The sequence below is a fragment of the Rhamphochromis longiceps genome, linkage group LG15, assembly GCF_057381845.1.
Source record: "Rhamphochromis longiceps isolate RC_006_pf linkage group LG15, R_longiceps_female_GT1.1, whole genome shotgun sequence".
NCBI lineage: Eukaryota > Metazoa > Chordata > Actinopteri > Cichliformes > Cichlidae > Rhamphochromis > Rhamphochromis longiceps.
Window position 1 is genome coordinate 6,333,854 of NC_140571.1, and position 21,087 is coordinate 6,354,940.

At 41.4% G+C, this 21,087-nt stretch overlaps 2 protein-coding genes across 3 annotated transcripts in view; one reads left to right on the forward strand and one right to left on the reverse strand.

Moving 5' to 3' along the window:
• The first annotated feature begins 5,179 nt into the window (after nt 1–5,179).
• On the forward strand, nt 5,180–6,860 carry chac1 (ChaC, cation transport regulator homolog 1 (E. coli)). Its single transcript, XM_085382807.1, has 3 exons — nt 5,180–5,825; nt 5,964–5,999; nt 6,112–6,860. Exons 1-3 carry the CDS (start codon nt 5,655–5,657, stop codon nt 6,493–6,495), a joined length of 591 nt encoding a protein of 196 aa, XP_085238933.1. The 5' UTR covers nt 5,180–5,654; the 3' UTR covers nt 6,496–6,860.
• A 3,762-nt stretch (nt 6,861–10,622) lies between these two features.
• Nucleotides 10,623–21,087, reverse strand: part of ino80 (INO80 complex ATPase subunit) — a 39,794-nt gene continuing 29,329 nt past the window's right edge. For both annotated transcript variants that reach the window (XM_085381339.1, XM_085381337.1), the window contains exons 29-37: nt 16,863–16,957; nt 16,377–16,449; nt 15,736–15,894; nt 15,517–15,619; nt 15,343–15,431; nt 14,050–14,205; nt 13,353–13,524; nt 11,594–11,809; nt 10,623–10,946 (exon numbers count right to left, since the gene is read on the reverse strand). In XM_085381339.1, the coding sequence (XP_085237465.1) occupies nt 10,738–10,946; nt 11,594–11,809; nt 13,353–13,524; nt 14,050–14,205; nt 15,343–15,431; nt 15,517–15,619; nt 15,736–15,894; nt 16,377–16,449; nt 16,863–16,957 (1,272 nt within the window). In that variant the 3' untranslated portion in view covers nt 10,623–10,737. The remainder of the gene's footprint in view (nt 10,947–11,593; nt 11,810–13,352; nt 13,525–14,049; nt 14,206–15,342; nt 15,432–15,516; nt 15,620–15,735; nt 15,895–16,376; nt 16,450–16,862; nt 16,958–21,087) is intronic.

The window sequence follows — 21,087 nt, forward strand, 5'->3', positions numbered from 1 at the left end:
GGAGGGTGAAACCAGATGGAAGCCAGCGGATCTGTGAGGATTCCACATAAATAAATAAGTCAACTTTTCTAAAATAGAGATCTTTATCAGAGTACTCTTCTTCGTCTTGCTATCATTTACCATCCTCATCTATTTGGAAAATAGCCACTGTTCCATACAGTTTGGAAGAGCGCTTAAGGATCAGTGTTTTTATTATTATTTTTTTATTTTCTCTTTTTTCCTTTCTCTCTCGCTCTCTTTCTCTGTGTGTGTGTGTGTGTGTGTGTGTGTGTGTGTGTGTGTGTCATGCACATTATCAGAATCTCTCCTGACTCCAATTAACACAAATGCTGCAACAGTCAACACCCCCCTAATCAGCAGCAATCAACACTCAGCAGAGAATCTGGATGGTTTTTCCCTCACACACACACTCATCCACACACACTCATCCTGTCAGCCCGTTGACCTAGGCATCCTCATCCTCAGCTAGGGTGTGTTCATTAAAAAAAAGGAAAAAAAGAAAAGAGTTTGGAAAGGGGAGCTTCCGCACATGCTCGGAAAAAACATACGTGCTATCACAGTGATGAATCACCCAGTTAAAGGCCTCTCGCGCTGTGGTCATCTGTTACCTGACCCAGCCTGATAGCGCTTCCCACCGTCCCCACACTCACACCTACGAGCAAGAGCGCTCTCTCATCCACACTCCATCGCACATGCTAAGGCTCTGCTCTTTGGCCTCTCGGTGTCCATAACACAGTCAGGCATTTTCATTGTGTTATAATCACAGCATCCTGTTTGTGACCCGGTGACATCAGTTCCTGTTTCCTCCCTGATTAAAAAAAAAAGGGAAAAAAGCAGAACATGCCACTGCATGCTGACTGCTTTTCTCACGCATCGTTTTCATTTCGTTCTGTACTTAGCTCGCACACATGACTCGGGCTCTCAGGAAACATCCTCAAAACAAGCCAGGGCCCAGACAAACACACTAATCAGTGCTATTTATTCCCAATCTAGGAAAAGGGAAGAAAATAAAATGTATAAATTGATGTGTGAGCAAAGCAGATGTTGAAAGTGCCAATCAGGAGTTGAAAGTTGCAGGTTGTCTTTCTTTTTATAGCTGGAGCTCTTGTGGTTTGTTAAAATCCTTAAGTGGCTTCAAACAGCATGAGTTTGTTATTGTTGGCCTATGTGTCCTTGCCCTGCCCTGTTGAGGTGAGCCTGATCCAAATATTGATAGTATCGATACCAACCCTGGTATCGGTATTTGTATTGGATCAATACTAGCACAATCCGGTTGTTCAGTGATGACGCGACGAATCCTACTTCCGGGTCTAAAGTAGTGTGCGTTTAATATGGCTTTTGTGTTGTTAACATGTTTAATGTTATGTATTTTCTTCTATTTGATCTCAAAAAGCTCCTAAAACAGTCAGTGATCCCTGTTGACCTCCCTCGGCTTTTATTACCGCTAATCATTTATTTAAGCTCAGTTTTTAAAACCCTAGGATGTAACTACAGCCCAGCCCATGCAGCAGTATATGAATGACTAACCTCGTATTGTGGATGGATTATCTCAGTTGTTCTCCTGGCTGAAGTTTGGTCCTTTTACAGCATCCTGCCATGCGATTACATTTGTTCCTGACCACCGAGAACACTCACGGTAACTTTTATCGAGTGGAAAAAAAAGTTAGCTTGTTTATATTATGCTAACATAGCTGTGTCGCTAGCGGTCATGTAGCACATCATTATATACCAGCTAGCCCAACTTCAGTAACCCTACAAACGTCACTGCTGTTTAGTTTTCTGTCTTCATTTATGCTGGAAGTGATAGCAGAGCTGCACGTTTTAATTTGTTTCCAAAACCCCGCAGTCAGGACATGCTATATTGTATTTATATAGAAGCTAGCGAGCTAACTCCTTGCTAACTTCTAACTCCGTTAAATGTCATAAATTCGGTTTTCATGGATGCCTGGATGTTAAACTCAATTGTTACACCTGGTAGAGCAGAACGCTGATCATTTTATTAAAGATGAAAGACTTTAGACAGTTTTTCAACTCTCAGTAATGCCATAGTGATCGTTTGATATATGCACCTGCAGCGGAGTTTAGACCCAGACACGGCTAGTGACGTTAGACTGAACAACCGGATAGGATTGATACTTTGTTGCACTATGAAAAATGTCTAAAACTTTTTCTGTTCAAACATCACGTTTATTCTAGTTATAGCCTACAGCACATTTAAACAACAGAAGCTGACGCAAAGTGCTTTAGAGACAGACATATGTACATTCAGGGTCTCCAAAAACAATTTCAAAATACAGTTTCAAAAGCTGAAAGATGTGTTTTACTGTGTTAACTGAGTACTATGCAAAGTAAAAAGCACCACAGTGATTTAGTAGTTATTAAAATGTGTTAAGAAGTTAACAAATTGATGATGACTCAGCTCATAAATAGTGACACACACTGACACACACTCTCCCCCACTTAAGCTGCCTTTCTCGGTTATACTTATCAGCATCTGTATCTGTACTGGTACTGGTATCTGCAATGCTGGCCCTGTATTTACTTAACATCAGATTTGCAGTATGGAGCAGCACTACTGTCCTTGCCCTGCTATTATAGCTGTCTCATTATTTAACACTAGGTGTCAGTAAGAACCCCCCCCCCCCCCCCCCCACACACACACACACACACCCCACACCCCCACACACAGGAAACAGGGGATCAGTACATGCCAACATAAAACCTGCAGGAACCCTTATGTTTAACTTAAATGCCACACTTCTAGAGCAATAAGCAGATCTGCTTTTACTTGATCTACAACCGACCTTTAATCAAAATGTAAACCAGTCAAACACACTGTACAGTTTATTAACACACACCCTCATCTAAGATAAACATGCACTGATCATAATTCCTTCATAGTTTACTTTTAGATCCAAATCATCTGTCCTAATTACCCCCTAACCTTTTATCTAACATTAGTAGAAGAATGCATACCCTGAGTCACTGCATATATGTGCGGGGAAAAAATAGGGGTCGGGAGGTTTTACTAGGATATCAGGACTAATTAAACATGTAGACTGTGTCAGCATGAGGCTTGAATGATGATCTTAGATTGGTTTGAAGGCAAAGACAAATGAATGTATGATAAACGGACGTGTGCAAACATCGGAGAAGTGGGTGCCACTGAAGTCCTTAGCAGGCTGTGGTGAGAGCAACACGAGATAATGTAGCAGAGAGCTTGAGAAGCGGATGGACATGAAGGCACAATGGGCTGGAAGCTCGTGCATGCAGTAGCTTTAGATTTATGAAGAGCTGATACTGGCCTGGCCTCTTATCAAGACAGGTAATGCCAGCTATTTATAGATAATCTATGTATTGAGCACAGATGAGCCTCTGCTATAACTGTATATCAGATCTAACAAGAGTGGTGAGCATTTTTGTGCGTTTGATCAGATCTGAGGCTGGATCTTTCTGTCCATCCCATGTCTTTTATTTTGTCTTGACTGAGTTCCATGTTTTAGCTGTGTTGGCACTTTGCCATTTTCTTTCTTATCTTTTTTTAACAGGGTTTCAAATGCATTTTAAATCTTACATGAAGTAGAAACCCATACATGCTATTATTTTGCAGGAAATCCAAAGAAAACACACTTGATTATTACAATATATATGAGGGAACCTGTGTTTAAATAATTCAGAAAGATTATGCTTCCTGAGTATAACTGCAAGAAAAGCATTGAATCTGGTTACATTTTGGAGTTTAAGCTAGTAGGCTTTTTGGTGATTGTAACCTACAATCACCTGCTGTACCTACACAGACAGAAAGAGAATCAAAGCTCAAATTAACATGTTATGGTGTCGTAATGGGTCCCAATTAGATACATAATGCATGCAAAGACTGACTTGAAAAGATGAACGTAGCCACAGTGAAGTTATCCAGTGAATGGCCCACTTCCTTTTTGAAGGCTCGACTTGGGCTAAAGCCTATCTAGGGTGAAATACACCCTAGATACACCCTGGACAGGTTGCCAGTCCACTGCAGCGCTAACACAGGGAGACAGACAACCTTTTAGGCATACATACACACCTACAGCAAAATTTGGAATCTAACATGATCATTTTTGGACTGTAATAGGAAGTCGGAGTAGAGCCCACACAAGCAGAAAGAGAACACGCAAACTCCACACAGAAAAGCCACAGCTAGTTGGTGGATTTGAACCCAGGAACACAGAAGAATAAGTATGTAAGTAAGTAAATAAGTAAATCCTATTAATTCATATATATATATATATATATATATATATATATATATATATGATTTTTCTTTATTTTAATTTTAGCCACCATCAGTTCACCCCACAGTGACACACTGCTTATGTATTATCAAAAATTGAAAAGAGAAAAAGAAAAGACTAATACATACCTAGTTTACATAACATAACCTGTGTGCTTTTTGTAAACTTTGAATTAATGACCACTTGAAAGTAACTGTGATCATTTAATCAATATAATAGTGATACTAATAATTGGTTCATTTGCAGCTTAAGTGACTGTATTTTTCCAGGATGCCACAAAGTGAAGTCAGGAACTCTGACTTTTTGAGTAGAATAAATAAATCATATGTTTTCTCTCTTACACATGTACATCCATATAAGGTCCTGTGTAACTCCCTGCTATACCAGATGTGGTTTCCATCTCTCCTGTGTAAAGTCATATCTTTCAGTTAGAATAATTTATTTGTGGTTTGTATCAAAGTGAAGCAGTTGTTTATGTGCTCTTTTTACGTGGTTAAATAAAACGATTCCTATAGGGAATCTCCCATAGGAACATCTGATGCAATGCCTTGGTATGTTGCTTGGTTCCTGCTGAGGCCCTGAAACGCTTTGGGAAGTTGCATCAGCCGTATGAATCGCTAAAGCTTGTGAAGAGAGTGACAACGCATTGGAGCAATCACAGAGTTATTTGTTTTGAGTGACAGTTCATCGAGCAATCGCGTTAAAAGATGGCAATGCCGGGCAAGTCATTTTTAACCAATAGTGTAACGAATTTGTTTCCTAGTCCCGCCCTATTTGGCGCACCGAAATCTGTTTGGGCAAACGGGGTAATTTGGTAACGCCCCTTTAAATATGATTGGTGTTAAACGGTAGGAGAGGACCCGCCTACGTCCTGCGGACTCTATAAAAGTAAGATCCCTGCTTCGCCATGTTATCGAAGAAACGCGTCAGACAGACAGATACATCTTGGCGGGTACCATCTGGGCGTTAAACGCGGTAACATCTGTAAATCCTCGATCTTTTAATTCGGTTTTTTTTTTAAAGCCAACCATCACCAGCCGGCAAGCAGCTGGCAAAAGCGGGTTTTGTCTTTTTTCGACATTGAGCTAAGGGCCAAAGCGGCTGCCATGGATTTTTAAGGCATAATGCGGCATCTCTAATGCAATGGCAATGCACAGTGCAAGGCAAAACAAACAGCGAAATTCCATCTTCGCAACTGCCAAGCAGTTGGGCTCAAATACCGTCCGCGGTATACCTGCGAGCCAACCGGTACCTCTGCTCCTGGACCGACGGAAGCTAACGCTAGCTAGCTAGTCATCTTAGCTGGTTTAAAACAAATCATTCAGGAAAAAAGATCCATTCATTCATTTGAACGTCGTCAAAACTAACGATCCAAAAACAATGAAGCCTCAAGATATCATCGCCGGGAAGACCAGCCTGTGGATTTTCGGGTACGGGTCGCTGGTGTGGAAGCCTGACTTCAAATATCAGAGGAGCAAGGTCGGTTACATTCAAGGCTACAAGAGACGCTTCTGGCACGGAGACAACTTCCATCGTGGGAACGATGAGTTGGTAAGATGGGGCATATGTTTACTTGTTAACGGGAACATCATTAGATTGCTTAGGGTGGCATGATATGTTGAACAGCTGGGCTCACACTGCATCAGGCGTTGTCCGTGACGTGATTTATTTTTTTCTTCTTCTCTGCAGCCCGGAAGAGTGGTGACGCTGATCGAAGATGATGACGTAAGTGGAACTTTCTGCTTCCTATTGGTTTACAGTAGAAAGTGCAGTGGAGTTTCCAGTCTACATCAGTTAATTGAATGATGACTTAATATGTTTTCATCTTCCTCCACAGGAGACTACTTGGGGTGTGGCGTTTGAGGTGGCAGGCTCACAGCTGGAGGAGTCCCTGAAGTACCTCAATGTGCGAGAGACGGTCTGCGGAGGCTACATGACCAAAATGGTGGATTTCTTCCCTGAGGGGAATGACCAGCCTCCGGTTCAGGCGCTGGTTTACATTGCCACCTCCGACAACCCTCTCTACCTGGGCCCGGCCACCTCGGAGGAGATCGGTGCCCAGATCGCAATGTCCAGAGGGAAGACGGGCCACAACTTGGAGTACCTGCTCCGACTTGCGGAGTTCATGAGGAGCAGTTGCCCACATGTGGAGGACCATCACCTGTTCTCCATCGAGGCCACAGCATTGACCATGGTGTCTTACCTGTTAGCAGCACAGTAGCTCGTACCCTTTGTTTCACTAGCATGTAATGGAAAGAATACACTACACATGAGGCTTTGATCTGCCATGTTCTACCTGTGTTTTACATTCTGTAGCTTCACATCCTCATCACCATCCATTGTACTTGAAAAAGTGGAAAAAAAGAAGGGTAGCTTAATACAATCCCTACAATGTTCACTGTAAACACTGTTTTTCTTCACTAACTGTTTTGATTTGTACGGTGCAACTTCCGTCCAATTCAGAAGGTACTGCTGTCGCTCGTGGTTGAGTGCGTTGATGTGTCAAAGAATAAATCTGACTCTGAAAAGTTGCTTGTGACAACTGAGTGTCAAGTAAAATAAATACCAATTTAAAAAAGTGGAAAATGACTGTTTTTGTGTGTTATTGCTGCAACAGAAACTGTTTGTTTAAATGAGCTGTGGCTCTTTTAAAAGAAAAAGGCTCTGTTCTTGGTCAGGAAAATCTGGAGGTATCAAAAGTGGCAGTTTAATGAGTGCACAGCAAAGAGATGTATTCTAGAGAACTGATTTAACCAGAAATCCTAAAATAAAGTACACTAAAGGAGAAAATGTTTCTGTACTGCATTTTCCCAAGGAGTATTTTGTGGGGTTTTTTTTTTTTTTTTTTTCCCCCCTCCTGTTTAAAAACAAAAACACTAAGCACTCAGTGTGAAGATTGCAATTGAACCAGCTGACAGAACTTTTTCACACCAGCTAATAACCTGTGGTGAGGGAGGCTTTCAAGGTGTTTGTGTGCATGTCATAAGAACACAGACCATGAGGGTCTTCTCTTGCCAAGAAGCAGCTTTTCTGACATGCTCTTGGAATAAAAACAAAAAACAGACGTGCTGGTTCACATCTGGTTTGCAGACTGTAACTCAACAGCAATGTTCTAAGAAGTCAGTAAAGCTTTTTGAACAGGTCTCCTGAGTGCACATATACAAACATACGTCAGACACACCCAAACATTGGCCGGAGCAGCTTGTACCCTGGATGTGATTCAAGTCCAAGAGTCTATCTAGGTGAAAAGGCTTATATAACTGCTGACCGGGAACAAGTCCAGACCTGGAAGTCCTGTGTTTACAAGTCTGCCCCGTGGTCGTGTCAAGAGTGCACCAGGAAGAACACACTGCAGATGCGTTCACTGAGATGAAATCTCAGCAGGGTGACATGAAAACGGCGACATGGGTCTCAGGTGCATCTTTGTCAGTTTGATCGCCTCTCAAATGGGTTGTTTTTCTGTCATTTCCTTACATCAAGGCTAAGTTCTTCCAAATGATTTTTCATAAACAGACCTTACAGATAGTTTCTATTTTAAGTGCCAGAGGTTTTGAATATCTTATCTCTGAGATATACGTTTCCCTCCCAGTGCAACGAAGCTCAACGCTCCCTGTAGCACAAAAAAACCCTACATTTGGCAATCTTTATACAGTCGACTTCTTTAATAGTTACTCCAACAAAAACTGCCCATGGCAAGGTCTGCCTATTCTGAGCAACAGAGATCTAATTTCTTGGAACGACTACAGTAGAATAGATTAAATGTAATTTTAAGATTGCTGTAAGGACCACCCATTAAATTAGGGTTGAATGTGACCCTTGGCTGTATAAGGATGTCTTACTAATGAGATTACAGGTATAAAGTTTAGTTTTTCTCTGTAGAGTTGTTAATCGTACCTTTATCTTTTTTTTAAATCAAAAACATGTGAATTTTGGTTTCTGGTCTCTGAAGTCCCAGTTTCCAGGGGTTTTGGTGAGTTTATGAATCTATGATTGTGGGATTGTCAGGAGATGCCGTAAAATCACTTTCTGGCTGAAGGAAGAATACAGAGAACCTTACAAGGGTAAACAAGCAGAGACATAACAAGAGGGGTGCCAAACAAAATGGTTTTAAAAAAAGCCACAGGTGAGAAAACATTTGTGTGATAACAGAAACTGCTGTTTCTGAGCTTCAGATGTTATATTTAAATAAAGGGCTGAAATGAATATTGTTTGTATCTATAGCCACGAGGGAAATAAAGCGTGCAACTACTGAGAAACTGACATGAAGATGTCAGTGTTCTATCACTGTTGTGCTGCACACAGATGTTTTAGTTTTCTGAGAGATGGCAAGGCATGTTTCTCAGCTGGCAAAGTGATGTTTCCACCTGGCAGTAGTCTACTAATATGTGACCACCCATTTGTGGAAGATATTAAGTAATATGAAGCTTTTATGAAATTTGTGGCCTTCCAAATCTCATTAAGCCCCCATTCAGCTGTACTTTTTAAACCTAGTACTTCTACAAGCAGAATTATTACATTCTTGGTCCTTTATTCCATTTCTTTTCTTTGCCAGTGCAGATTCCCTCCACTGTTGCAGACCTGAAGTCCACAACAGCCTCATAGATTGAGAGGCAGGGTACACTCTGGACGGGTCACATGGCTAACACAGAGAAAGGCATCCTTTCACGGTCACATTCATAGTTAAAATCTATTTAGAATCGCCAATTAATGTAACATGGATGTCTTTGGATTGCTGGAGGAAGCCAGGGTACCTGGAGAGAACATGCAAACTCCAAACAGAAAAGCCACGGCTGGCTGGTGGGTTTGAAGCAAGTAAGCAAGCAAAAATTAAAAAATTTAAAAAATGGAGAAAAAAAAAGGGCTTTTTACATAAGAGTGTGTACTTTTTATAAAGTTTCACTTGGTGACCACTTTAATATAACTGTGATAATTAATTAATATCAATTAATATTGATAGTTATCATTTTTTACCTTACAGCCTATTTATATTTTTCCAGGATATCATACAGTGAGTTAACCCTCGTGAAGCAATGGGTTCAAACCCAGGACAGTGCTAATGTAAAAACCAACAAACAAACAAGCAGCAGAATCAAACTGCTCAGATTTCGCCATCTTTTATTTTCAGTTGACTCCTGTTAGTAAAATGACAGATGCATTTCTTCATATGTACATGTGACTTATAAAAATAGTCAGGCAAATGAGAGAAAAAGCCAGAGGAAATGTCGCTTTCATTCATCATTATGTACAATCGATATAGAACATTGCATTTTATTCACGCTATAAACACAAAAACAAACCCATTAGAACAGATGTAGTGCTCAACTCAGGACACTGGTGCACACCTTTTTTTTTTTTTTCCCGTTTTTTGTTTCTGAAACATGAATGACATCAAAGAGAACCACAGATTTGTCATCACAGAAAACAATTTTGGAAAAAGTAAGAAAAAAAAATGGCTCTAGAATTCGCAATTTACAGTTTACAGGTGAAGATTTTTCTGCAATTTTTGTGAATCGCCTGTTTTTAACTTAAATAACTTAAAACAACCAAAATAAATGTGAATCGATTCATACGTTTAACATTAGCAGCATTGCTCTATCAATCAGTACCCCTTATTTTAGTAGACCTTTTCTTTCTTTTTTTGTTTTTACATTATTTTCCCCATTGGACACAAAAAATAATCAGAAATTTTCCATTTCCACCTATACATGAACACATTTTATGGATACAGTTTTACCTGCCTGCCTGTTGGTTTCAGTACATCTTTCATTACAAAAATAGGAGCTTTAGTACAAAAGCTGTTTGGTATGGTGGGTTCACATTAAGCTTTGTAAAATGCAGACTTGTCCACCAGCTTTGCGCTGAACATATCTACAGAACAATTAAATAACCAAATGTGCATGTAGGAGAATCAGTAACACAGAACAAAAATCTAAATAAAATAACAATTAAAAATAAAAAATAAGGGAAGACGTGGCTCAGTGCATTTGACAGGAACTCCTTTTTCTCGCTACCCGGGCAAATCCAAGGATCTGAAAAGCCCTTTGAGCTACACGCCTTTGGGTTTCCTGTCGTCAATAGTAGAATACAGCTTGTCTTCTCAAAAAAGCACTTAGAAATACTTCTGTCAAAATTCAAATTAAAATGCTCAAGGCAGTGTTTTTGTCCACTGCTCTGGACAAAAAAAAAAAAAAAAAAAAAAAAACTAAATGAATATAAATGAACTAATGCAGAGGCTGGTTGAGGCTGTACCTTTAAATTGTTGTGGTTACTCTAGCTTCTATTTAGTTGCTGAGCCAGAAGGGAGAGCGTGGTCCTCCAGGTAGTGAGCCTCAGTTACTATAAATACTCTTGTTTATTAGTTTAGGTGGGCGGGGAGGGGGCGGGGGGTATCTCTGGGAATCACAGTGAAGAGCAGGTCAGTTATCTGTCAGGGCATATTAATACGAATATGCGTACACATGTATCATCGAGCCCCAGGACCGCCAGGACCCTTTCCTTTCCTGACTGCTCCGTGGCTGCTGTGGTGGTGGCTGTGGGCCAGCTGTTTGTGGGGGCTCGGCGTGGAGGTGCCTCCTTTGGTCTGGGGGGAGGAGCTTCTGCTGAGGCTAAAGGCAGGACTGGTACCAGACCGGCCCAGGGAGGTCTGCAGAGGGCTGGATGCAGAGAGGCCCGCTGAAATTAGGGACAGGAAAGGATGAGGTTATTTATCATGTTCAAACAGCCAGTTCAGTAGGACATAACTGGCTTGTATTTGTTTTTTTGCAGTGATACCACAACAAAATACATCGGCCTCAAAAAACCAAAACAAAAAAAGTCTCGATTAGACATCTCTGGGAGAAGTTCATAACAGTGTCAACTGTGTGGCACTGATTGGAATGTGGAATGATTATGGACTCTAACAATCTTCTCCTTTGTTACTTTCTTTTGGCTTAATGTATCCATAACAGGAACCAGTAAGGTATTCATTCAGTGCATTCATTGTGGCTTGAAAAGAGATGACAGGTCAGCACTCTGGCTTGAAACATTGGTGAAGCTGTAACGTTGTGCATGGGTAGTAGACGTTTAGCTTGCAGGGAAAAGGACAGATTTTAAAACAATATTTTTTAAAAAAACTGAGTTACTCTTGAGTTAAGAGTGCTCATTTGAAAATATGGATGTATGAACATGAGAAACAGAACAAGCATGTTTGTTGTGACATCAACAGTCCTTAAGAACATTTGTCCAAGAAATGCATTGACAGGTAAACAAAGCACACATATTCTTTTTGATTTCTGGACAGCCAGTGCCTGTGCATAAAGATCCGTACAATATTTACATACCTTTCGAAACACTGTAGCCATAAGCAGCATAAGCTGCTGCCGAAGCAGCTGCCGCGCCTGCCATCGCTCCTGCCATTGCTGCTGCACTACCTGCAGTTGACTTACGCCCGCGTCCTTTCCCTCCAGTCTTGGCACCGCCTCCAGAGCCTTTAGGCCGCCCACGACTCCGCCCGGACCTGCCTCTGCCTGGACTGATTGTGTCCGAGGCTGAAACACCTGAACACCACAGGCAATAAAAGGAAAAAATAGTAAAAAAAAAAAACCTCTTCAGTATTTTACAGTCAGGCGGGAATCAACATCACTGTCAGAGACACTCAGTTTGGTTTGGCCTTGACCCAGTCTTTCAGAGTCTACTGTGGTCATTTCTCTGCAACATTTAAGCGCAATTGCACATTAATCACGGCTCATCATTACTGTAAGTGCTGGCTCAAGCAAAAAAAGGAACACTCTTCTCATTTTCCATACTGTTTGCACAATCAGAGCCAGAGTGGTGATGTACCTAATCCTCCAGTACCTTGTCTTCTCCCTCTCTGACTCCCCACATCCCACCACTGGTCTGCATTTCTCTACACGTTTCACTCCAAATACTCTGGATTACAACCTCCCTATGTGGGGAAAAAGGCCCTACTCTATCACTAACACCAAAGCACACATGAAAACCTTTCATAAAATTCCCCACGCTTCCCCCGACCTTCAGGTCTAAATTTCACTCTTCTTTCCTTTCCCATTTTCAAGTTCACCAGTTGATTCTTGATTCTTTGCTTTCCATCTCATCTTCCAAACCTTTCATTTAAACATCATCTACATCTCTGAAGGAACCAACTTTCTCCCAGCTTGCTGGCTCTGGTTATCACTGCGCATCAATAATCTTGCTGGCAAGCACCTCTTAGCATGGCAGCAAAAATTCCCAACAGGTTTTAACGAAGAAGTATGGATTTAGGAGAGATTATCTTGCCGCAAAAATTCCAAAGTGAAGATAAAAGGAAAAAACATTCACCATGTATCTTGATTTCTGAGTGCGGCCGAGCCAAAATAAAACTGTTATAAATGTAAAACAAGCAAGAAACGAGCTGCATACAGCTTATGAGGTAAAAAGCCACTTGTCTCAATGGACCCCAGCCTATTAAAACACAAGGCGAGATAGCAGAGAGAACATAACAAGCCAGCCTTCTACGTGCAGCGATGACTTTCATGTAAGTCACACTAATTTGCTATTCTAGCAACAGTAGAACAAGATAATAGTCTCATGGAAAGGACAGATTAGGTTTTATTTGGCAACTCCACACTTGGAAGAGATTATATGTACTTAGATTATTTTTAGTTAGGACAAACCATTAGGTTTCTGATAGTGTATGAGATACGTTGCTGGGTGGGCTGGCTGTTTAACACTGCCAAAAATGCATTGGCTAAACAACCAGAGAGCAAGAGAGACCTCTAAAGCCTTTATATAGGAAGAACACAACTTTTAGCACCATTTACATACTTTGGGCTTAAGTGACTGTCTTTAATGCTACATATATGCTACATATTTATTTGGAAACTTTGAACTTTAGCTGCTGATATCACTCACTATACAAACGGATATGTCCTAAATTCAGAGGTGGGGAGTATCAGTAACAAGTCAAATCTGGTCTTGATCTACAGCAAATTTTCCAGGGACACCAACTGCAGAGCAAGTCTATGCAAAGTGCAGAAAAACATAAAGTATACTGCTCTACTCGCTCCATGAACGATGGCTAGACTGAAATTGTTTTCTCACCATTCATATTGTCAGAGACTGATCCAGACACAGAGGCGGGTGAGTTGGTGGCACGAGACTGAGGCGCGGAAGAAAGCGGATCATCCACGATGACGAGCATGTCGCTGCTGCTCTCATCCGCGTCGGCATCAGGAGGTAATGAGCCGGGCTGGAGCTCGCTACTTAAGGAGATCTGTCCATGCATAGGAGTACAAACAGACATACATACAGGCTGCGGGTCAGCACCACAAGGGAACGAGGAACCAGGTAAGTACAGTAAAGGGCAACAAGAGGAACAGTCCGAGGAACAGAGAGGAAAGGAAAGGAAAGGAAAGGAAAGGAAAGGAAAGATTCAATGTGCAGGGTATAAAAGTGACAAATGGTTGGGAAAAGGTAAGACGGACAGAAGAGTGGATCGAAAGAAGAGGAAAGCCGGAGAAGAGAATATAGGGGAAGAATTAATAACCCAAAAGAAACAAAAGATAAGAAAAGAAAAGGGGAGGAGGATTAATAGCACAGCATGCAAAGTAAGATTGTGAGTTTGTGGATGCAGGCCAAAGAAGCCTAATGGAGCAGCCACAAGTCATCACATTTAACATAAATCTCATCCCTTTCCCGCCTCATCTATGACCTACACTTTCACAAAAGCCTTTCTCTCTCTTTATCGCACACATGCACACACCATCCATCTCTTCTGTTTTTCCTCTGGATCCCTCACCTCGCTGAAAGGACTGGGCATGGCCGAGTCCATCTCGACGCTGATGAACGAGTCGTCTCCATCTGCCGACAAGTTAGAGTTGTCTGCTGAGGGGGCGTGGGAAATGACCAGGTTCACTTCCTTTTTCCTCTTGTTCTCCAGCTCCTCGTTCTTCTTCTGAAAGTTAACAACAGAAACGAGAACAGGAGAGGGTATTGATGAAATCAATTCTGCTGAAGTAGGGGTGTGAAATTATTTTTTCCTCTAAAACAGAATTAACCTAACTAGTATATATTAAACCAGTGGTTTAAGCCACTTATTGTTAGAAGGCTTTGCTATGCAGATGATACCCAGCTATATCTATCAATGAAGCCAGATGATACAAAATAACTACTTAAACTGATGATCTCTAAATTCAGATAAAACATAGGCTATTGTACTCTTATTATTATTTCTTATTATTAATTATTAATCTCTGACTCTCTTCCACAGTGGGTCTTTTGTCTTGTCCTATCCCTCCCCTTATCCCAGACCTGTCACAGCAGATGGCTGCCCTTTCCTCAGCTTGGTTTTCCTTCCTGGTTTCTTCCTGTTAAAAGGCGGTTTACCTTCCCACTGTCGCCACTTACATACAGGGGTTAGGTTTTCTCTTATTAACAGAAAGGTCTTTATCGTACATTGTAAAGTACCGTGAGATGACTGTTGTTGTGATTTGGTGCTATATAAATAAACCTGAATTGAGTTGAACTGAATGCGCTGACAGTCAGTTGCATGGCATATACATTTTCTGTTCAGCTCTTGAGTTCAGAGCAAGACAAAACTCAGCAGCCACTGACCAGATTGCCATGAAATCCAGTATGGATATGATCCCCAGAGGAAGATATTTAATGATTTTAGATGAACCTCTGACCTTCCATCTGACCCTACTTTAGTCACTGACTATCTCAAACTAGTGACCTGATTTCTGTCAGATTCACCAGCTATGTACTGTATAATATCTCAAAGGAATAAGTCATAATGATTTCAATGTCCCCTCGACCCTTCCTGCAGCTTCACTATCAGGTCAATGTTATATTATGTTAGACAGAAGAGAGTCTATCATCTAACAGACAGACTACAGTTTTCACTCTTGAGCTGAACACAAAACTTTCTGTAAAAGTTTCTTCCAGGACTCTTGTCTCCTTATCTTCCTACCTTACAATTTCTTCCATTCCAACTTTCTCTCTAACATTTCACATGTGTTTCTACTCGAAGTATTCTACATATTCCACTCCACATCCAGGCAGCCACCAACTCAGTTAATCAGTTCCATACCTTCTCAGCATACTTCTCCCTCTTCCTCTTGCGCTCCTTCACCTTGCTGCTCTCCTCTTGCTGCCTCTTCTCCTCTTGCCTTTGGCGCACTACAGAAAGAGACACAATGTTTGTTTTCATATTTTCCTTCCCCTCACAGTGAAACTCTAACATCTGCCCAATCAAAACACTCACATTTCTTCTCCAGCTCGTCATCGTCCAAAAGCAGGCTGACCACCTCTTTGGGTTTGAGCGTGTCTGGCTTGAAGTTGCCTCCAGAGATCACTACCCTTTGGATCTTATTAAAGAAGACCATTAAAGCATTAATCACCTCTGTTATTAATATGACCATTATGCACTTGTGTTATTTTGTTGTTGTTGGTTTAAAAAGAATAGAGGATATTTTTGACACACCTCGCTCTTTTCCTTGGCCCGCTGCAGTATCCTCTCCTCGATGGTGCCCTGACAGATGAGGCGATAGACGGTGACCTGTTTGGTCTGACCCAGCCTGTGAGCCCTGTCCATGGCCTGTTGGTCCACTGTGGGGTTCCAGTCACTGTCATAGAAGATAACCTGCACAGGAAAAAATATATATGTCATAATATTTTTCTCTAAAATTAGGATATCCATGTTTACCACATTGTCTAATTTTTTTTTGTGAAGAAAGCCTGAGCGTGAAACAGACACTCCCTTCTCTGCAATTTCGGAGACTAATAACAATGACGTGTTTTCCCAAGTGAACTGCCTTTTAACGTGACAGATGTCCTGTGTTAACAATCGCTTCACGCTCATTGTCATGAAAGCTAATTTCACTCGAACAGGGCTACAGGGAGTTTATAGCGAGACATGTTAATAAACACTGACATTATCATTTTCAGAGGCGTGTTTAGCCCTACTGATTACATACACAATCATGCTCCTTAGTCATTATCCAAACGTATTTATTTATGCTGAAACTGTGTTTTACGACAGAGAATGTGTGCTGCCCTGGATATAGACCTTTAGTAAATGTTAGTGCTATTTAAACTATGATATGGTATCAATAAGGGGCTCACAGTGTCAGCAGCAGTCAGGTTAATGCCAAGCCCTCCGGCCCGTGTGCTCAGCAGAAAGACAAAGATATCCGTTCTGTGGAGGGCAGTGAGAGAGGAGTGGGGGGTGGAGGGAATAGAGGAGGGGGACAAAATCAGAAGATATCATTCCCAACTGCAGCTACAGCACAAATATCCACATATCATGCCATTAAATGAAGTTGCAATGTAAGTTAAGAATAAAAATGTCAAGCTTAAGTCCTGTATAGGATGTGAAATGTGCACCAGTAGTGAAAGCCTTGCAACATAAAGCAACTTCAATAAACTCCAATAAACTTCAAACTCTTTTGTCCTCCAAAAAGAGTAATGCTGGCGCCTGAGAGCTATGTACTAATGCAAACCAGAGAATGTGGACTAAACACACCCATATATATTTCGATGTATGGGTGACGTCTTATTTCATGCATGCACAACCACTTGCACTCTAGGTCGTATTTTATCTTTACCCACCGACTCTGGAAGTCAGCCACCATATCCCTGCGCTCAGAAATCTTGGAGGATCCATCGAGGCGCATGTAGGTGTGCTTGCGATAAACCATGTACTCCTGGAAAGATGGGACAAAGACAGTAAAGAAAATAATTACTAATAAATAAATAATGACTCCTCATTTATTCTGGTCTTTCACAGAGCAGAAGGTTGGCTTACTTCCAGTATGGAGGAATATGTAGATATAGAATAACTGATTCTAATTTTCACAACATCTTTTGCTTTATTTTCATAAAACCTATAACTAGAATAACTAGATCTGCATCAAGTTAATAAAAAAAACTAAAACTTAACTCTAGGATTAGCCAATATTTGGCATTCATAGATCGCTCTCACCACTGATTTCGAAACCAGCAAACCAAAGTTATCCAAACTTCAAATCCAAAACTCAAATCTCAAACTGTTCTTCAGCCTCTGCTCTGGGGATCGCAAGCAGCAACTACACACTGAATTTAATAAGCTCTCAAATATGAAATTCTATTCTTTCTCTGAGGAGTGGATAAAGCCTTCAGCCCTACTTGTTAAATTTCAAGGGTCAAGAAATATTCATCTGTGCTGTAAGAATTTCTTTCTGACAGCAATTTTGTGTCCAAAATCCCAAAATCCCACATTTCTTATGTGCATTCGCTGGAGTTGAAACCTCAATCCGAGCCCAGGGAGGCATTGAGAAATCAAGAGCTTGATATTCTATCCCCCCCAAAGTCTGCTAAGCTGCGCTGTGTGCGCCTGTGTGTGGGTTTGATGGGAGGAGCTCTGAAGTCAGAGCAACAGCAGTGATGAGGTGACTCGCTGAGCTTCCTTTGAGCGCTGCCCTGAACTCGCGACCTCCTCGATGAAACATGTCAGTCCCCCCTGAACCAGTTACAATAAATGGCCACACATAACAACTCCCCTCACACAGCCATTATCAATGATAACGATGATTTGAAGCTATGTTTTCTATGACCCCCTCCAAATCCCCTTTCACGACACCCGGGGCCCTCAGTCCCAGCAGGGCCTGCCCCCTCATCGCTCTGAGTGTCTGGCTCTGTTCCCAACAGCCCCATCTGCTCTAACTGAACACTACATTAGGGACCATTAGGGCAGCGCTCGCCAAAATGCTGCTAACCTTGTTGAATTGGGCTTTGGTATCTTGCCAGCACAACGCTGCTGTCTTTCTAATCTCCATCTAAATCAGCAGAATCAAAGTTTTAGAAAAGTTACACCTGAGAGATCAAATTCCTCTGCAGCCTTTTTGTGGTTTACACTTGGAGTCCTGGTTAGTTGCAGCATGCTTTCGATTTCTTCCAAGATGCCACACTGAAATATAAATCCCAACAGCTGGCAATTTTCTACAATATTCTGATCCAGTTTGTGCTAACCGTAGGTGAAAGTGTGATATTTCTGCAGTTTTTCACTCATTTTCTAATGTATTCCTTTACAAATGTTATAAATCAAGCACTATGTCGGGTTGGCCTGACTGGACAAAATGTTTACTTTTTTCATGCAACTATCATCGGCCCATTATGAACCACATATCGCCAAAAAAACCAAAAACAAAACAAAACAAAACCCCTATGTTCCCTGAAGTTCACGACGCATGGGAACACGCAAATTTGTTTTAAGAATGCCCGATACTTTTGTATCCACTCCAATTACAATTTTGCTTTTTCTTTCAAAGTGGCTCTGGGAACACAGGCTGTTCCCAACTTCCTGTTAAAAATGAGTCCCCACAGTCAAGCAAATGCTGTTAGATTAGTGTGCGTGGTCACAGACTGTTCCTAACCCAACAGCTGTAATAACTGAAAAGAACATGCTGTGGCACGATAATAAAACAGAGTCCACTTCAGAACTGAGCTGGGCTTAAGACTGTTATGTCTGCTGTCAGTGACATGGTACATACAACACCTGCCCAAGACCACAGGAGCAGCAGAACTTCACTGACCTTAACTATTAAACAGTGTTTCCAATTTTAGGCATTAATACAGATGTGTGAAAAAACACTTTGTAAAACATCCTATGGTGTAGTCTATGCACATTTCTTTTTGCATGTGTGGCTGAATCATTCTGCAATTACAAAAATGCTATCTGGCATTGGCTCCTATGCCAGTCTGTCGAGTTTCTCCGTGTTCGGTTTCTCATGGTGACTGCAAAAGCAGATCGTGTTGGCTTTTTTTCCACTTAATAAATGTTTAGCCACAGTTATTTAGCATTAAATTAATGTAACACTGAAGAGAGAGTCTATACACAGATTGAAATAGCAAAGAAAATGAGAATAAATATATAAATGACCACATTTTGTTTCACAGACGCAAAGCATATTGCCACTGAGCGGACAAATCAGTGTGTGCGCGTGTCATTAAATGTCTGGGGAGGGTGTGTGTGGCAGGCTTCTGCAGGCTATATGAAAACTACATCATATCTTTGACAGGTATCAACACAGCAGTATAAATCACACCTTAGCAGAAAGCTCATTGGACCTTTCTATCCCCCTCTAGTACAGCATACTAAGAAGTGAGCGACCAAATTGCATTGAGGAGAATGAAATGCAGGAAAAATGCAATCTCTGGTTCACTACAACAGTTCAGATCATTTTGGCTTCAAAAATAGTTCCACAATATTACAGGAGCCAAATGACCGCAGTAAGTGTCAGCAAGCAAGAACATGGACTTTGATTAGCTACTGCTAAAAAGTCGCATGTATAAGCAGAAAACCAGTTCAGACAAGGACAAGGTGATGAAACCTGCAAAACTATTCATTCATCAAAACCACAGTGTTAACAAACACGGTAACTACAACTCCACTCTCTGGCTTTTCCTTCTGTGTCACAGGCTGTAGAGTTTCTATATTTGCAATCATAGTGTGCAGAAACGTACAAACAAACTGTCATAATATGTTCCACAAAATAATCTATGCAGAAGCCGTGCTTTTCATTGAATAATAGGTCACTGTGTGTCACTCCAACACTCCAAGACAATTTCCCCTCACACCAAACTAGTGATGGCAGCTGGCCGACCCACCCCGAGCCTGGTTTCTATTAAAAGGACGTTTTCCCTTCCCACTGTCGCCAAGTGCTTGCTCTTAGGGGGTCGTTTGATTGTTGAAAGGTTCTCTGTATTATTATAGGGTGTCTGCTTTACAATATCAAGTGCCTTGATGTGATTGCTGTTGTGATTTGGCACTATATAAATAAAACTAACCTGAATTGAATTGAATAATGAACAAGGCACACCTGAAAGGCAAATTGCATTACCGGTACTTCATTTACAGACAAAATTCTATTCTGGTTTGGCAGCAGTTCCAAGAGACTGTGGGCATTTCCCCTCATTCCTGCATTTTAAGCTTTGCAGACTTTGCAGTAAAATGATGTCTAAAAAAAACTCAGCTTAAATAGGAAGGCAGTGACTCCGTGGTCCCGCTACACTATCAGCTGCTGCCAAAGAAAGCAAACAGTGTTATTTTTCTTTGGGCCACCCGAATCTTAATGATCCATCAACTGACCGCGTGATGTCACCAGAAGAACCGGCAGCCGACTGGTGATGATAACAATGATGATAATGACACAGATCAGCATCAACTTCTCCCGCACTCTCTCTCTTAGTCAGAGACTCACTTTCAGATAATGAACTCCATCTGCAGATTTATTTATTTTTTTAGCTATGACCAATGACAAACATGGAAAAGGAAAAAAAAAAAACACTGAAGCCAAATTGGGTGAATGTATGATTTCATCCGTGATTGCCTTGAGCCCATTAGCAGAGGAGATGCTGTCATATACAACCTCCCCCTCAACCAACGCCCACCTCCCATTGCATTATGAGGTCACTTATACACAATGACTTCTGTGATACACAGGGCGCTGTAATGTTGTCTCATTAAATCATAGCTAGAGGGAACAACTATAGGTGGGGCAATCAGTGAGAAGAACACTAAAGCAGAATGACTAGCCAGCATTATCGAAGCCATCTTGAGCATTCTCATCACTGCCGTTTTCCAGTGGCCTTTAACACGAGGCATTCTTGCTGTTTTCCAGACACACAGGAAGACGGTCCTTAGCCACCTGGGCCAGGTCCATCTACCATCAAAGCATTTGGCTGTGGAACTGGCTCTGCACTGTGTGAATAGGGACAGAATGACATCATGCGAGAGGCTTTTGGCTCCATAGTGATGTTTGCAACAAATATGGAGGCAACAACAGAGTACACCAAG

What these genes read in the sequence shown, in the direction of transcription:
- chac1 (XM_085382807.1), top strand. Translation starts at nt 5,655, where the DNA reads ATGAAGCCTCAAGATATCATCGCCGGGAAGACCAGCCTGTGGATTTTC. An exon ending in ATCGTGGGAACGATGAGTTG is followed by an intron (nt 5,826 to 5,963) that starts GTAAGATGGGGC and finishes TCTTCTCTGCAG; the next exon opens with CCCGGAAGAGTGGTGACGCT. An exon ending in CGCTGATCGAAGATGATGAC is followed by an intron (nt 6,000 to 6,111) that starts GTAAGTGGAACT and finishes CTTCCTCCACAG; the next exon opens with GAGACTACTTGGGGTGTGGC.